The sequence below is a fragment of the Pieris brassicae genome, chromosome 5, assembly GCF_905147105.1.
Source record: "Pieris brassicae chromosome 5, ilPieBrab1.1, whole genome shotgun sequence".
Lineage (NCBI taxonomy): Eukaryota > Metazoa > Arthropoda > Insecta > Lepidoptera > Pieridae > Pieris > Pieris brassicae.
In genome coordinates this window covers 22,792,741-22,808,667 of record NC_059669.1, presented here as the reverse complement: position 1 = coordinate 22,808,667, position 15,927 = coordinate 22,792,741, and the positions used below count along the sequence as shown (strand labels likewise).

Here is a 15,927-nt window from a genome sequence, read left to right as displayed (position 1 = left end):
TTTTTAAGAAATCCCACTTTTATTAAAAAGATTTATAGAATTACCCATCCCCACCCTTTTTTATAAAGTCGTATTAATTGCTCTAAATAGAAAATTCTTAGGGCAATACGAAGGAGAAAACCGCGTCGAGATCGGAGCAAGGACACCGAAACTACGATAAATTTTTCATTTCGGCGGCCATTTTGTCCGCCATCTTGAAAAACCAAAAATCGCATATCTTCGGAACGGGTTGCCCGATCTTCACGGGACTCTCGACCCTCGGAAGGCCTGACTTCGCTCCGCTAAATAAATATCTAAAAATTGTAAAAAAGTAGAGTCGACTCTACCAACCCGGTTTTTTCGCCAATCAGGTCGGGTGAGGGGCGCTCATCACAACAGTGAAAACCGCGACCTCCTCCGATAAGAATTGGCAAAGTTATTACAGAAATTCGGATTGGCGGCCATTTTGTACGCCATCTTGAATAACTTAAAAGCGTTATATCTCAAAAACTACTAATCCGATTTAAAAAAGATATACATCAAACAAAAGGGCTCAAGCAGCCCGATTGGCCTGAATGGTAGAGACGGCTCTACATAGAGTCGGAAAATTTTTTAAATCTGTGATAAACCGACGAAACTAGCATAAGTTGACGGCTGCCACCCTATTGGGGACAGACCTTAGTTTAAGTTTAAAAAAGTTGACAAACCGACGGCTGCCACCCTTTTGGGGACAGACCTTAATATTAAGTATATAATAATTGTTTTAAAGAATTGTAATCCTGTTTTTGACAAATACTATTTATTAAATTGAAATTACTGTACTGAAAATTTTAAAACAATTTACTGACTCGGCTACTACCCCTTTTGGGAGTAGACCTTAGGGTAAGTTTTATATAGTATTTTAAAAACTGTTTTAAAAAACTATTCTTCTTTATTTACTGACTCGGCTATCACCCTATTGGGGATAGACCCTTAATATAACTGGTGCCATTCGTGACAGTCTGCAAACCCTTTTGGGAGTAGGCCATAGCTTTAAGACCTATATATTGAAATTATAAATATTATCAAAATCGACAAACTTATAACTACATGCTTTTGTAAATATACAAAACATATTATATTAATTGTATTATAACACTGACACACTACAGCCTACAAACACGTAAAATAAAACATAACAAAAATGTTCGGTATACGTACTCCAACAAAGGTCACCACCCCGACACCCCAAGCGATTGAAAGAGAGGAAAGAGAAGGACTGGCCCCTGTACAGCCACAAACTCCTACCTTAACACCAGCGGTGAGAAAAAGCATCGGAGAGCTGGAAGCGGCTATAGCTCAGAGCGCAGAAGGGCTGAAAAAGCAAAAGCAATATAAAAACAGACTTACTGAAGCCGCTGCAGTGCAGCAGAGCGCTCTCCTTCAGCTTGACGCAGCCCGAAATCTCAAAGGCGAAATAAAGGCAGCGGTTACCTCGGCAGTAAAAAGACTCTACGAACTAGTCAAAGAGGCCGATTCGCAAACAAAGGAAGGAAAGGATAAGAGGAAGGAAAAGGAAAGGGGGAGCGAGGAGGTGCTAGAAAAGGAGAAAGACAAAAACAAAACATACAACATAGACACCACACCGCAAGCCAAAATGTATCAAATGGACGAACACCTTAAGCGGCTGGAAAAAGAAACTAAAAAGCTGGAAGATATAAGCAAACTACTCCAGGATAATATAAAACAAAATAAAAGAAAACCAGACGCCATCCTAGAAGATCAAAGAGGGCAGAAGATTCTTTGTCACGTCGAGGAAAACGCAAGGAAGCTCGAAGAAATTAAAGAAAAGATGGGAGAACAAGAGCTAAAAGAAATTAAAATGCTCCTAGAAACCCAAATTGAGAAAACTGATGAAAGAGACCGAAATATCGAGGAAAGAATCGAGCGGACGTATGCTAACGTCGTGGCATCAAACAGCAACACAGTGCAAAGGCAACAACCATTCACCACCAGTAACAACCAGAACCGCACAAATCACCCCCTCACATACAAGCCAAAAACACACAAGCTAGTAGTAAAGTCCAACAGCCAAGAAACGAACTCGGAGATCTACGAAAGGATACGCTCGACAGTAGACCCGAAAACTACTGGACTTCGGTTGGATACTATCCGGAAAACCAAAGATCAGAAAGTGATAGTGGGGTGCCGAGAAGAAGAACAAATAAAAGAGCTCACCGAGAGATTGCTAAGGGACAAAACACTAACAGTGGAAACCCTAAAATATAAGGATCCGCTGGTTATGTTGAGGGGCGTTCTGCAAATCCACACTGATGAGGATTTAATCCAACTTATAGGGGCGCAGAACAAGCAAATGTTCTCAGGGATCAAAGAGGAGGAACAAAGAATAACCGTCAAAAGACGCAGAACAGCAAGAAACCCTCACCTGCAGAACGTTATACTACAAGTGTCCCCTATGATATGGAAAAGAATGGTGGAGGCCGGAAGAGTGCATGTTGAACTCCAGAGAGTGGTGGTCCACGACCAGTCACCATTAATACAATGCACAAACTGCCTAGGATATGGTCACACGCGAAAATATTGTGAAAACACCAAAGAGGTCTGCGCACACTGTGGGGAGGAACACAAAAAGATGGACTGTCAAAAACACAAAACAGGACACCCCCCCATGTGCGTTAACTGTACCACGTCAAATATCAAAGCGGACCACAACGCTTTCGATACCGACTGTCCTACGAGAGCGAGATGGGAGGCACTGGCGAGAGCGACGGTAGCATACTGCTAAGGGCACCAACGGCAAACAAGACATCTATTTAATGTGCCAGGCAAACCTCCAACGAAAGGAACTGGCCCAAAACGAATTAAGGATTGAGGCCAAAAACAGAGGCATACTTGCTGCTCTCGTCCAGGAACCATACACTGGCTCTGAAGGGAGGGTTAAGCAACAGTCAGGAGTCAGAGTATATCAACACGAGCAAGCAGGAGCCACCGTGACAAAGGCTGCGATTTTCGTCTTTGACGAGAACATTGAGGTAATCCAATTTCTGGAATTGACATCGCCAAACGTGGTAGTAGTGATGCTACGCACGGAGGCATGGGAGATCACCCTGGTATCCCTCTATCTTGAGCCAGAACCCAAAGATGTCCAGCCTCACATAGACCAGATACAGAAAATATGCAGCAAGATTAAAAAGAGTGTACTTCTGGCCGGTGACGTCAATGCAAAAAGTCCGTGGTGGTGCAGCCCCATAGTCGACCACAGAGGCGACCTCATAGCAGAAACCCTCCACAGTATGAACTTTGAAATACTAAACAACAGTAACATACCAACTTACGACACTGTGAGGGGTGGGAAAATGTTCAAAAGCCACGTGGACATCACCGCATGCACCACGGACCTATTAGCGGTAATAGACGACTGGAGGGTGGAGGAAGGATTGGTGAGCTCCGACCATAACGCAATCACGTTCAAGGTAATGCTCGAAAGATCGAAAGGAAGGACAATAGAAAGAACCACTAGAAAATACAATACTAGAAAAGCAAACTGGTTCCTCTTTGAACGGCGACTGACTGAGCTCCTGGAAGAAGCCAAAATAAACATAGGAGAAATCAACAAGATAAGCAACAAGAAACAGCTAGAGGAAATGGTAGCAAAATACTCTGAAGCAGCGATCGTAGCCACAAAAGAAGCCGTTCCAGAGATAAAGAAGAGATCCTCCAATACACTACCTTGGTGGAATGAGGAGCTGGAAAAAAGAAGGAAAATGGTCAGAACGAAGAAAAGACGCATAAGATGCGCGGCACAAGCTCGTAGGGACAAAGTTGTACAAGAATACCTAAAAGAAAAAGAGGAGTATGAAAAAATGGCCATGGAAGCGAGGACGGAGAGCTGGCGAAAATTCTGTACAAAGCAGGAAAGAGAGGGAATGTGGCAGGGGATTTACAGAGTGTTAAACCAAACAACAAGAAGAGCAGAGGATATCCCTCTCGTTGTAAATGACAAACACCACGACCCCAAAGAATCTGCCACGCTTCTCGCCGAGACATTCTACCCCCCGGACGAACCAAGAGAGGACACAGAAGAACAGAGACGTTTACGAGCAGACGCGGAGAGAGTTAACGACGGGTCGAGCAATAATGATATTCATGACCCACCGTTTACACTCTTCGAATTAAAAAGAGCAGTAAACAGCTTCAACCCTAAAAAGGCACCGGGCGGGGACGGTCTCACAGCAGATATTTGCCAAAGAGCCATCACAAGCCAACCCGAAATCTTCCGAGCAATACTAAACAAAGCCCTGGAGACTGGATCTTTTCCGAGACCGTGGAAGGAGGCGACAGTGGTGATTCTACGGAAACCCGGTAAAACCAAATACACAGAACCAAAATCTTACAGACCCATTGGCCTCCTCCCTGTAATGGGAAAGATCTACGAAAAGATGCTGGTCGAAAGACTTAAGTGGCACCTTGTGCCAAAGCTGTCGAAGAGACAGTATGGTTTCATCCCACAGCGAAGTACCGAGGACGCCCTCTATACTCTCATGAATCGAGTACACAAAAACCTAAAAGGGAAACAAATAACACTCATCATCTCGCTGGACATAGAGGGCGCCTTCGACAATGCCTGGTGGCCCAAAATACGCATGCGCCTTGCCGAAAAAAGATGTCCCATTAATCTAAGAAAAGTGTACGACGACTATCTCCAGGATCGTAAAGTTAAGCTTCGGTACGCTGGGGAAGAAGTCGAACGATTCACCACAAAGGGATGCGTGCAAGGATCTATAAGCGGACCCCTGCTCTGGAACGTCATACTGGACCCGATACTGGAGCAAATGTCCGACAACAATATATATTGTCAGGCATTTGCTGACGACGTGCTGGTGATAGTGGAGGGTGACAGTGGAGAGGAGGTCCAGACAAAGGGTAACAAAGCGTTAGAACTAGCCAGGAAATGGGGCGAAAATAACAAATTAAAATTTGGACCAAGCAAGACCCAGGCAATGATTATTACAAATAAGCTTAAATATGACACACCAAGGCTGACAGTGGGAGGAGTTGCCATCAGGCTTACAAACAAAATAAAAATCTTGGGCCTGACTATAGACGAGAAACTCACTTTCGGCGAACATGTGTCAAACATTTGTATCAAGGCAGCCAATTTATATAAACAGATGGCAAGGGCAGCTAAACAAACCTGGGGACTACATCCCGATATAGTTGCCACAATATACACAGCTGTGGTGGAGCCCATAATAACATACGCAGCAGCAGCATGGGCCAGGGCAGCCGAAAAAATCTGCGTTCGCAAAAGACTTAACGCAGTCCAAAGAGGCTTTACCCAGAAGATAGTCAAGGCAAACAAAACTGTATCCCTTAATGCAGCTTTGGCGCTTTCCGGAACCCTCCCACTGGACCTCCGGATAATAGAAGTAGCCACCCTATACATGGCGAAAAGGGGCCACTGGGAGGGCCTCCCGGACGACGTAGAGGTCGAAAGAAAAGAGGAATACTGCAAGATGGAACACCCCGCCGAAGAGCCACTACTAAACTTCGAATCAATCATAAATGAAGACGAACTGGCCAAGAGCTTTGAGGGACAACTGCAAATATTCACGGACGGCAGCAAGAGTGACAAAGATGTCGGCGCCGCTTTTTCCTGTTGGAAAAATGGGGCCGAAATAAAGTCGAAAAAACTAAAGCTATCGTCCTACTGCACCGTCTTCCAAGCGGAGGCGCTTGCTTTGGTAGTGGCTACAAAGGACGTGCAAATAGGAAACGACAAAACTTGTGCAATCTACTCGGATTCCAGATCGGTGCTACAGGCGGTAGTCAGCGGAAATTCATGGCACCCTCTTATCGTGGAGATAAGGCGCAACCTCAGAAGAGCAAACGAAAGCAACAAGAAAGTAAAACTTTACTGGATAAAAGCTCACTGTGGTCTCGCCGGGAATGAAAGAGCGGACGACCTAGCCAGAAACGCAGCAAACCATCTGAAGGCCAAACCAGAGTATGCAAGATGTCCGACATCCTATATTAAAAGGATCATTCGCGCAGACACAATCAAAAAGTGGCAGCAAAGGTACGCGGAAAGTGAGCAGGGGTTGGTGACCAGGATATTTCTACCGGACATAAAATTAGCATACAAATTCGTTAGACAAAGAAGACCAAACAGAAACCTAGTGCACATCATGACGGGCCACGGCCCCTTTGCTAGTTATCTAAACAGATTTAATTTAAAGCGAGACCCGTCATGTCCGTGTGACAACACCACGCCGGAAACGTCCTTGCACTGTCTGCTTAGCTGCCCAATGTTTGGGGTCGCGAGGCACGAGGTGGGGGAGAAGACTGGAATCTCATTAGTAGAAAACCAGCTCCCACAGTTCGTGTCCCGCGACGACTTACGGACACACCTTGAGGAGCTTTGTGATAGAATTATACAAAGTGTCCGCAGACGGAACAGGGACTGTAACACGCCAGCACATGTGACGGAAGGCGACGTCCGGGGGACGGGGCTTTCCCATGGATAATAACCGATTATCAAAGGAAATGCCCGCACCACTCGGCGTCGTGTCCAGATACAGCGTGCGGTTGTCACACGTCACCTATATAAAAAAAGTAAAAATGTAAAGATATAAATAATTGATGAATATAAGTATGCAATGTACAAAATAGATAAGGAACAATGTACGAGCCAAAGCTGTACATTTTGCTCACTCAGGCTATCTTAGAATTATAAGCGTGATGATCCCTATGTACGTGCCAAGGTTCGTACATTCTTGCTCGTTTACAAGCTTGACAAATTCCTATGTTTGTACGTGCCATGGATGTACATTTCGATCACTTATAAGCGTGACGATTTCCCAAATCGTCGGAGTTACACCCCGAGAGCATAGCCAGACGTAGGCACTCTCTTTGACTGTTAAATTGTATTCATTCGGTATATAGCAATTAGCACGTCATTATTTCGCTCATATTCTATTGTAACACGCGAGTGGTAAATATAGAGTAAATCAATAAATCTCTATTATTTGAAGCATCCCGTTGACCCAGGAACCGTACATTTTGGTCCTTCGAGCTATCCGGGAATAGCGGGTCTTTCGCGTTCAGTTGATCGCGTTCGCGTTTTACTCCGTTTTCCTGAAGATCGGCGCCGTGGAAAAACATCCCACTGCTGGTTCGTTGGGTCATCAAGCAAATCAAATACCATCATCCGCATCAATAGAAAAGAGGAGAGCAACGTTTTCAAGGATCCAGACTAGTCCAAATATATCGGCGTCCTTTCAACCTAGAACAAGGCGACGGACGTCAATCTTCAACGGAGAGAGGTAAACTGCAGTAAGCCCTCTCCCAACTTTTTCAAGAATCCAGACGGATCAATATATCGGCGTCCTTTCAACCGAGAACAAGGCGACGGACGTCAAGCGCAACATAGAGAGGCAAGCGACAGCGGTCGGTACAGTAAGTCCTTTCCAATTGTTTGAGCGCATAAAATTTGATAAATATTAGATTTATAGCATAATAACTGCAATCCCTTTCGAATAGGGGCACGTTATACAGCACTTTTAAACAACATTTATTGTTGACTGGGGCATCTTATTGGATACAATAAATCATTATGGATAAATTATACCAAGACCAACTAAGAGTATGGGGGGATATTCAGAAATTAACAAATAACTACAAAAAGGACGGAGCAGATAGAAAAAGAAATCCCGACTACTTTCAAAGTCGACTGTTGCATTTGGAGGAATTATGGAACAAATTTCAATGCAACCATGACCGTATGCTTATAGAATATAGCCAGGATCATAAGTACTTTCAGGAAATGGAATATGAACAAAGCCAGGGATCATACCACTCAATAAAGGAAACATTGAGTCAGGCCTACCAGGACATTTTACTAAGAATGGAAAAGCCTAAGGCCAGCACTAGCGTTAGCGAGTTCGAGGAGCAAGGAACGTCTGAAAGACAAGAATCGGCCCAGCAACAACAAGGGTTTGGTATTAATACTATCAAGCAGAAGGGGTATTCCCAAAGGATTAAGGATCTGCTCTGCAAGCAGGAGGCATTTTTTAGGTCCTCCGATCACCGTTCAATTGAATGTGATATAGACGCCATTACGGAAAAATGGGAACTCGTGGCAGAATTAGAGGAAATGAGGTCGCGTTGGGACGCGATTTATAATAATCACATAGAAATAGACGCCGAGCTCGCGGGAACTTTCCCCGAATATCAAGAAAAATATTACGAACAGGGAGCCATATATAGGCGCAAAAGGAAGGAGATAAATAACAAATTGCACTCTATCACTCCAAATGAAAAATTAACTCCCCGTATAGAAATACCTATATTTAACGGCAGTTTTGAAAAATGGGTATCATTCCGGGACTTATTTGAACAAGTTATCCACAAAAATTCAACCCTCTCTAACGCAGAAAAAATGCAATATTTAAAATCAAAATTAAGAGAGGAACCAGAGAGGCTTATAAATCAATTGCAAGTTAGCAACGAGAATTATGACGCATGTTGGAAAATTATCACAAATAGATATGACAACAAAAAACATATTTTAACATCGTATCTAAATAGTTTTATGCAGCTTCCAAAGATTGAAAAGGACAACCTGGGGCAAATTAAAAGACTTCACGATGTCACTTTGGAATGCTTGAATGGGCTCAAAAATTTGGGGATTTGTGTAGAGCATTGGGATACCATTATAGTTCATATTCTGTCTCAAAAACTAGATTACGACACCTATCAAGCATATATTGCATCACTAAAGCATCCAAAAGAGTTACCAGTGCTTAAAGATTTAATTGATTTCCTGGAAAAAACATTTACTGCCTTGGAAACAACAAGCAACAAACCTCAGCAGAGTCTTGTTACAAAACATCAATATCGGTCTAATAATAAGCCGATCAACAATAAATTCGTGTCATCGCAAGTGAGTAATCGAGGCCATGACAATATTGTTAAAAACACGTACTGTAAAATATGCAAAACAGCTAATCATGTCACGTTTAATTGTAAATCTTTTATAGCTATGAATCATAGAGAAAGGCTTGATACAGTTTTAGCATTACAGATATGTACTAATTGTTTATGTGACCACGAGGTCAAGGATTGTGTTTCACAAATCAGATGCAGAGTTTGTTATCAGAAGCATAATACAAGGTTACATAATGCATTAAATAGTTCGAATTCACCTAATCGCCCGTCTACAAACAGGCTTCAATATCAAAATAGTAATTATACGAGGGAGCATTCAAAAAGGGTACATACGGCATCTAAGGATTTTTCAGAAGTCCTCTTAGCTACCGCAAAAATTAAAGTGTTAGGGGTTAATGGAAAGCCTTACCTCATGCGCGCACTTATTGACCAGGGGTCTCAAATATCAATAATTAGCGAAAAGGCAGCACAGTTGTTGAAACTAAAGAGGGAAGGCTGCAATGGTGTTATCTCAGGAGTGGGGGAAAACACACAACGAATCAAGGGTCAGGTTACACTGACCTGTACTTCTATCCATACTAACTATACATTAAAAACAAGAGTTTTTATCATGAATAATTTAGTACACAAATTGCCAAATAACTCCTTTAATATGCCGTCATGGCCATATATCAAAGACATCGAATTGGCAGATCCCGAATTTAACAGAAGTAGTCAAGTAGACATATTATTTGGGGCCGATGTCTACGCCCAAATTATGATGAGTGGAATATTAAGAGGGGAAAATCTTTCACAACCAATAGCACAACAGACACGATTTGGATGGATCTTATGTGGAAAACTTAAGTCATATCAATGCAACATAATACTAAATAACACTGAAGATTTACAGAAATTTTGGGAAATAGAAGACATTGAAGAGTCCCCATCCGTCGTGTCCTCTGAAGACCAATATTGTCTTGAGTTGTATAAGAAAACAACACTGCGCCAAGCAAATGGAAAGTACAAGGTTCGACTTCCGCTAAAAGATAATTTTAAGGAAAGTTTAGGTCTGTCCAAACCAATGGCGGTAGCACAATTTCACAGCCTGGAACGGAAATTAGCGAAACAGCCAAAAACTGCAAGGCAATATAAGGATTTTATAAATGAGTATAAAGACTTAGGGCACATGTCTTTCATAGAAAACAAGGGTCCGGAGATTGGGTATTACTTACCTCATCATTGTGTTACCCGGGAACATTCGGAAACTACAAAGCTGCGTGTTGTATTCAATGGATCAGCAAAGACATCAACGGGACTTAGTTTAAACGACGTAATGTATACAGGTCCCAACCTACAACAAGACTTACAATCCCTTATATTAAAGTGGAGAAGATTCCGATATGTATACACCGCAGACGTGGAGAAAATGTTTAGAAATATTGACATTTTTGAGTGCGATCGGAAAATGCAAAGAATTATTTGGCGAAATTCACAAGGTCGACCGTTACAGGAATATGAATTGACAACCGTAACGTATGGCACAAAAGCGGCGCCCTTTTTAGCCATGATGACTTTAAAACAGCTAGCTATGGATGAAAGACCTCGGTTTCCACGGGCAGCGGAAATCACAGAGCAGGCATTTTATACAGATGACTTAATATATGGGGCCCATTCTATAGAAGAAGGATGCAGCATGGTAACGGAGTTACAGGATTTGTTGCAGTCAGGGGGTTTTACTTTAAGAAAATGGGCTTCCAATGAACCAAGAATACTGAAAGAGATTTCGGAAAAAATTAACCGAGATCAAAACCAGCAAATATTTACGTTTAAAGGAGATCTTATTTCAAAAACATTAGGGGTATACTGGAACCCGAAAGAAGACTGCTTTATGTTTCAATCGTCATTTGATTTCTCGAATAAGACGACCAAAAGAGCGCTTCTATCAGATATATCGAAGCTGTTTGACCCACTGGGTTGGTTAGCTCCTGCAATTACAGCTATGAAAATAATTTTTCAAGAAGTATGGAAGCAAAACATTAAGTGGGATGATCAAATCCCTACTTCTATTTTGAAAAAATGGAAGCAATTTAAAGAAGAAATAGAACTAAGTATTTCTAAAATAAGGATCCCGAGGTGGTTGCAAACTAGTCCGGACAGCACATTAGAGCTACATGGATTTTGTGATGCATCAAATAAAGCATATGCCGCAGTTATTTACTGTCGAATAAACAACAAGGTTTCATTGGTGGCAGCCAAAACAAAATTGGTACCCGTTAAAGGAAAAATCTCTATTCCGAGAGGTGAATTATGTGGAGCGGTTTTATTAACAAAGCTGTTTAATAAAGTTAAAGCATGTTTAGGGTATAATAAAATTAAATGTTACGGTTGGACGGATTCCATGGTAACCTTGGGGTGGATACAGGGACAGCCTGAGAAATGGAAGCCATTTGTAAGCAACAGAGTCAAGCAAATTGTTCAAGATATGCCGTCAAACACGTGGCGCTATGTTAAATCAGAGGAAAACCCCGCAGACTGCGCCAGTCGTGGTATTTCCGTCAAACAACTTGAAATGCACTCTTTATGGTGGAATGGTCCATCATGGCTTCCTTTATATAGGAATGACAAGGAAACTCAGTCATATTTTACGAAGGAAGAAGAAAAAAATCAATATTTAGTTAATATAGTACAAGGTACAGATAACACAGTAAAGGGAATAATACAAAACTGCAGTAGTTTCTCACGGGCAATCAGGATAGTTGCTTGGATATTACGGCTTTTACCAAGAAATAAGGATAAAAGGGAACGATACCTTACATTAGCTGAAGTCAAGGAAGCGAAACGGAAGATAATTCGCAACGTACAAGAAGACGACTTCTTCTATGAGATAGAAAAGTTGAGAAGAAAGGAGAGCATTAATAAAAGTACACTAATTGCATTGAATCCATATCTTGGACAGGATGGCCTTCTTCGTGTGGGGGGAAGGTTGCGAAATGCCTTCATTAGTAAAGACATGCAACATCCCATTATAATTTCACATACTGGTAGGCTGACTGACTTAATAATAGACCAAGCGCATAAGCTTACCTTTCATGGCGGCCCTCGCCTAACATTATCACTTATCAGACAGAAGTACTGGATTTTGGGCGGTAATAGAGCAGTAAAGAGGCAATTGAGATTATGTGTAACATGTGTTAAAAACAACCCTCGGATGCAATATCAAATAATGGGCGACTTGCCCGAAGCTCGGTGTAATCCGGCGCGACCCTTTAAGCATACTGGAGTTGACTTCACGGGATATATCCTAATAAAAAGTAGCAAAGGACGAGGAATCAAGTGCACAAAAGGTTACATAGCCGTATTTATATGCATGGCTACAAAGGCAGTGCATTTAGAAGTAGTATCTGATTTAACCACCTCGGCCTTTCTAGCAGCATTGAAAAGAATGGCGGCCCGAAGAGGGACTCCGGAACATATTTATAGTGATAATGGCACAAATTTTATTGGTGCCAATCGTGTACTTGACTCCGGGTATGACGAATTAAAACGAGTATTCGCAGAAGAACAATTTGCCACCACAATTACGGATATGGAAATAAACTGGCATTTCAATGCACCTGCATGGCCCTCTGCTGGCGGATTATGGGAAGCAGCTGTTAAAAGCTTAAAGGCTCATACAAAGAAGGTAATCGGGGATCAAAAATTCACATATGAAGAACTTTCGACACTCGTAGCGCAGTTAGAAACCTGTTTAAATACTAGGCCTCTATGTCCAATTTCAGAAGATCCGGAGGATATTAATTTTCTAACACCAGCTCATTTCTTAACTGGGGGCCCTACACTTTCATTATTGCCCACCGAAAATGACTTAAGAACGAGATGGTACTTAGTGGAGAAAACTTTCCAAGACATATGGAAGAGGTGGCAATCGGAATACTTGCCTACATTGACATCTCGAAGTAAATGGCAAAAACCACGAGAAAACTTAAAATTACAAGACTTGGTCGCTATTCACGACGCGAATATTCCTCCCGGAAAATGGGCTATGGGCAGAGTTGTAGAATTACATCCAGGCACTGATAATATCGTCAGAGTAGTTTCGCTAAAGACAAAGAACGGAGTAATCAAACGGCCAATTGTCAAATTAAGTCCCTTGCCAGTGCAGAACAGCAGTAAAGAAGCAGCCGAAAACGAATCAAACATATCTGCAAAACCACGGCCCATACTACGAAAGGGTCTCGGTAACGTTTTAGCGATAATGCTTTCGTTTATATTTTTTTTAACATACGTATCAGCTACGCATCCGGAAAATTATAATATAAGTACATTCAACAATAATAAGGGGTTATACTTAGACAAAATAAGTAATATGCAATTAATTCAGGAAAAATGGAGAATCGTTGTCTACTATGACATGAAACCCTATTGGGAAGGTGAAAAGGCATTCGAACAATATTATAAAACTTTACAAGGCATGTGTTCTGCCCTCGATGAAAAAACACATTGCGAAATTACTATGAATCAATTACGTCATAGCTTCGAGGAACTCAAATACTACGATCAGGTGTTGCTTACGCAGCACCCGGGCACGCGCTCGAAGCGGCGTCGGCGCGGCCTTATCAACGGTGTCGGATACGCGGCACACTCCTTATTCGGAGTATTGGACGAATCATTCGCTGAACAATATCAAAAGGATATCTCTTTAGTTAAAGAGAATGAGCAGCATTTGGCAAACCTGTGGAAAAATCAGACATCAGTTCTGGAAGCGGAGTACAATCTCATGAAGCGGTCAGAGGAAGAAAATTATAATTTACGAAAATTAATAAATCGACACGCAAATGAAGTTAAGAAGGCAATTACTACTCAAGTCACTGAAATCAATAGACTAGAGCGCATTACTCAGTTTACTCTTGACAGCATTTCAGCAACAAACGTACTTGCTAATTTAAGGAATATGCAGGAGTATCTGATTGACACCATCACCGATATTTACCATGGTCGATTTAATTTTCACCTTATTTCGTCGGAACAATTACGCAGGGAATTAAATATAATATCCAATCATATTTCAACAGATCTTTCTTTGCCAATTAATAATAGTCAAAAACAATTTGGCAATATATATAAATTTTTAAGAGTTAAGGCAAGGATGCTTTATGAGCAATTAATATTGGAAATCTCGGTTCCGCTTGTCAGCCGAGATGATTTTGAAATCTATAATGTGATTTCTGTTCCTTATAAGAGTGACGCACTTACGATGGTCAAAATTGTCCCTATTTCAGATCTCGTCGCAATAAACAAAGAAAAAAATTCATACATACAGATGTCAGAAAATGAATTGCTATCAAGTTGTGATTATTATTCCGATATTTATTATTGTAACCTACCTAAACTGTTTTATAATATGAAACCAGAAGATAGCTTATGTAAGACAGGAATGAAAAAGCAATGTCAGGTTGAGAAAATGCCATGCGATAACGAGTGGATTGACCTGAATAAAAAGAATACATATTTATACTTTTGTTGTGATCGGTGTCCATTACATATTATGTGTGGCGATCAAATTTCTGCAGAACAATTAAATACGACTGGATTAATAAGCATAGGTCATGGTTGCATGTTACGCAACAAGAAAGGTGTCATTTATGCTCATAACGAGTATCAGAATGTGCTCAAGACTGGACCAATGGTTTATTCGCCTTATATGGATTCAATTAATAATATGATAAATGTGTCCTTATCCTCGGATGTTATTGAAAATTCAAAAAACAACTACACAATTAATAGTCTTGATAAAATAGGCACGGATCTGGAAGATATGCGAAAGGAGGCTCCCATAATTAGTAGTGTGACATTTCACGACGTACATCAGTATATTGCCTTATACTCTATTTTGGGCATCTTCGTCGTGGTAGGAGCGATTCTATTGTTGCGGAGGTTTCGTCGAGCAGGTACGGTAGCACCTGTCCAGCAGATACCATCTGGCCAAGCAACAATTCCAATACAGAAAACAATTGATGGGCAGCAGGAGACGTCGATAGCGGCATTGGCAGCAGCAGTGGCAGCCAGTCTCGCAATGGGCTCTACAGAACCCACCCGGGACCGGACTCCGATAGGTCTTAGTGTTAGTGATAGTGCCGTGGATTGGTGTAGGAAGTGTTAGCATAAGTTTAGAGACTTTAAGTACCTCCTAGAGACTATTAAGCACGTAATGGATTCATCTTGTAAAGCACTACATATTCATCTTGCACTTTTTGCCTGGGGGAGTATGTACGAGCCAAAGCTGTACATTTTGCTCACTCAGGCTATCTTAGAATTATAAGCGTGATGATCCCTATGTACGTGCCAAGGTTCGTACATTCTTGCTCGTTTACAAGCTTGACAAATTCCTATGTTTGTACGTGCCATGGATGTACATTTCGATCACTTATAAGCGTGACGATTTCCCAAATCGTCGGAGTTACACCCCGAGAGCATAGCCAGACGTAGGCACTCTCTTTGACTGTTAAATTGTATTCATTCGGTATATAGCAATTAGCACGTCATTATTTCGCTCATATTCTATTGTAACACGCGAGTGGTAAATATAGAGTAAATCAATAAATCTCTATTATTTGAAGCATCCCGTTGACCCAGGAACCGTACATTTTGTAACGTATGTAATGTAACTAAAATAGTTTTTGGAAATAAAAATAAATTACTACGTGTTTTTAATCTAGCTAGACATTCCACGGCCCGGGGATAAACTTCGCCCGGGGAGTAGGCTGAGTAGGAAAAAAAAAAAAAAAAAAAAAAAAAAAAAAAAAAAAAAAAAAAAAAAAACCTAACCTAACCTAACCTAACCTAACCTAACCTAACCTAACCTAACCTAACCTAACCTAACCTAACCTAACCTAACCTAACCTAACCTAACCTAACCTAACCTAACCTAACCTAACCTAACCTAACCTAACCTAACCTAACCTAACCTAACCTAACCTAACCTAACCTAACCTAACCTAACCTAACCTAACCTAACCT

At 41.5% G+C, this 15,927-nt stretch overlaps 1 protein-coding gene across 1 annotated transcript; it reads left to right on the top strand.

The window, feature by feature from the left end:
- The first annotated feature begins 6,981 nt into the window (after positions 1-6,981).
- Positions 6,982-15,262, top strand: LOC123709686. The gene is made up of 2 exons (XM_045661181.1): positions 6,982-12,592; positions 12,690-15,262. The coding sequence occupies exons 1-2, from the start codon at positions 7,595-7,597 to the stop codon at positions 12,714-12,716; spliced, it is 5,025 nt and encodes a 1,674-aa protein (XP_045517137.1). The 5' UTR covers positions 6,982-7,594; the 3' UTR covers positions 12,717-15,262.
- Positions 15,263-15,927: the final 665 nt, after the last annotated feature.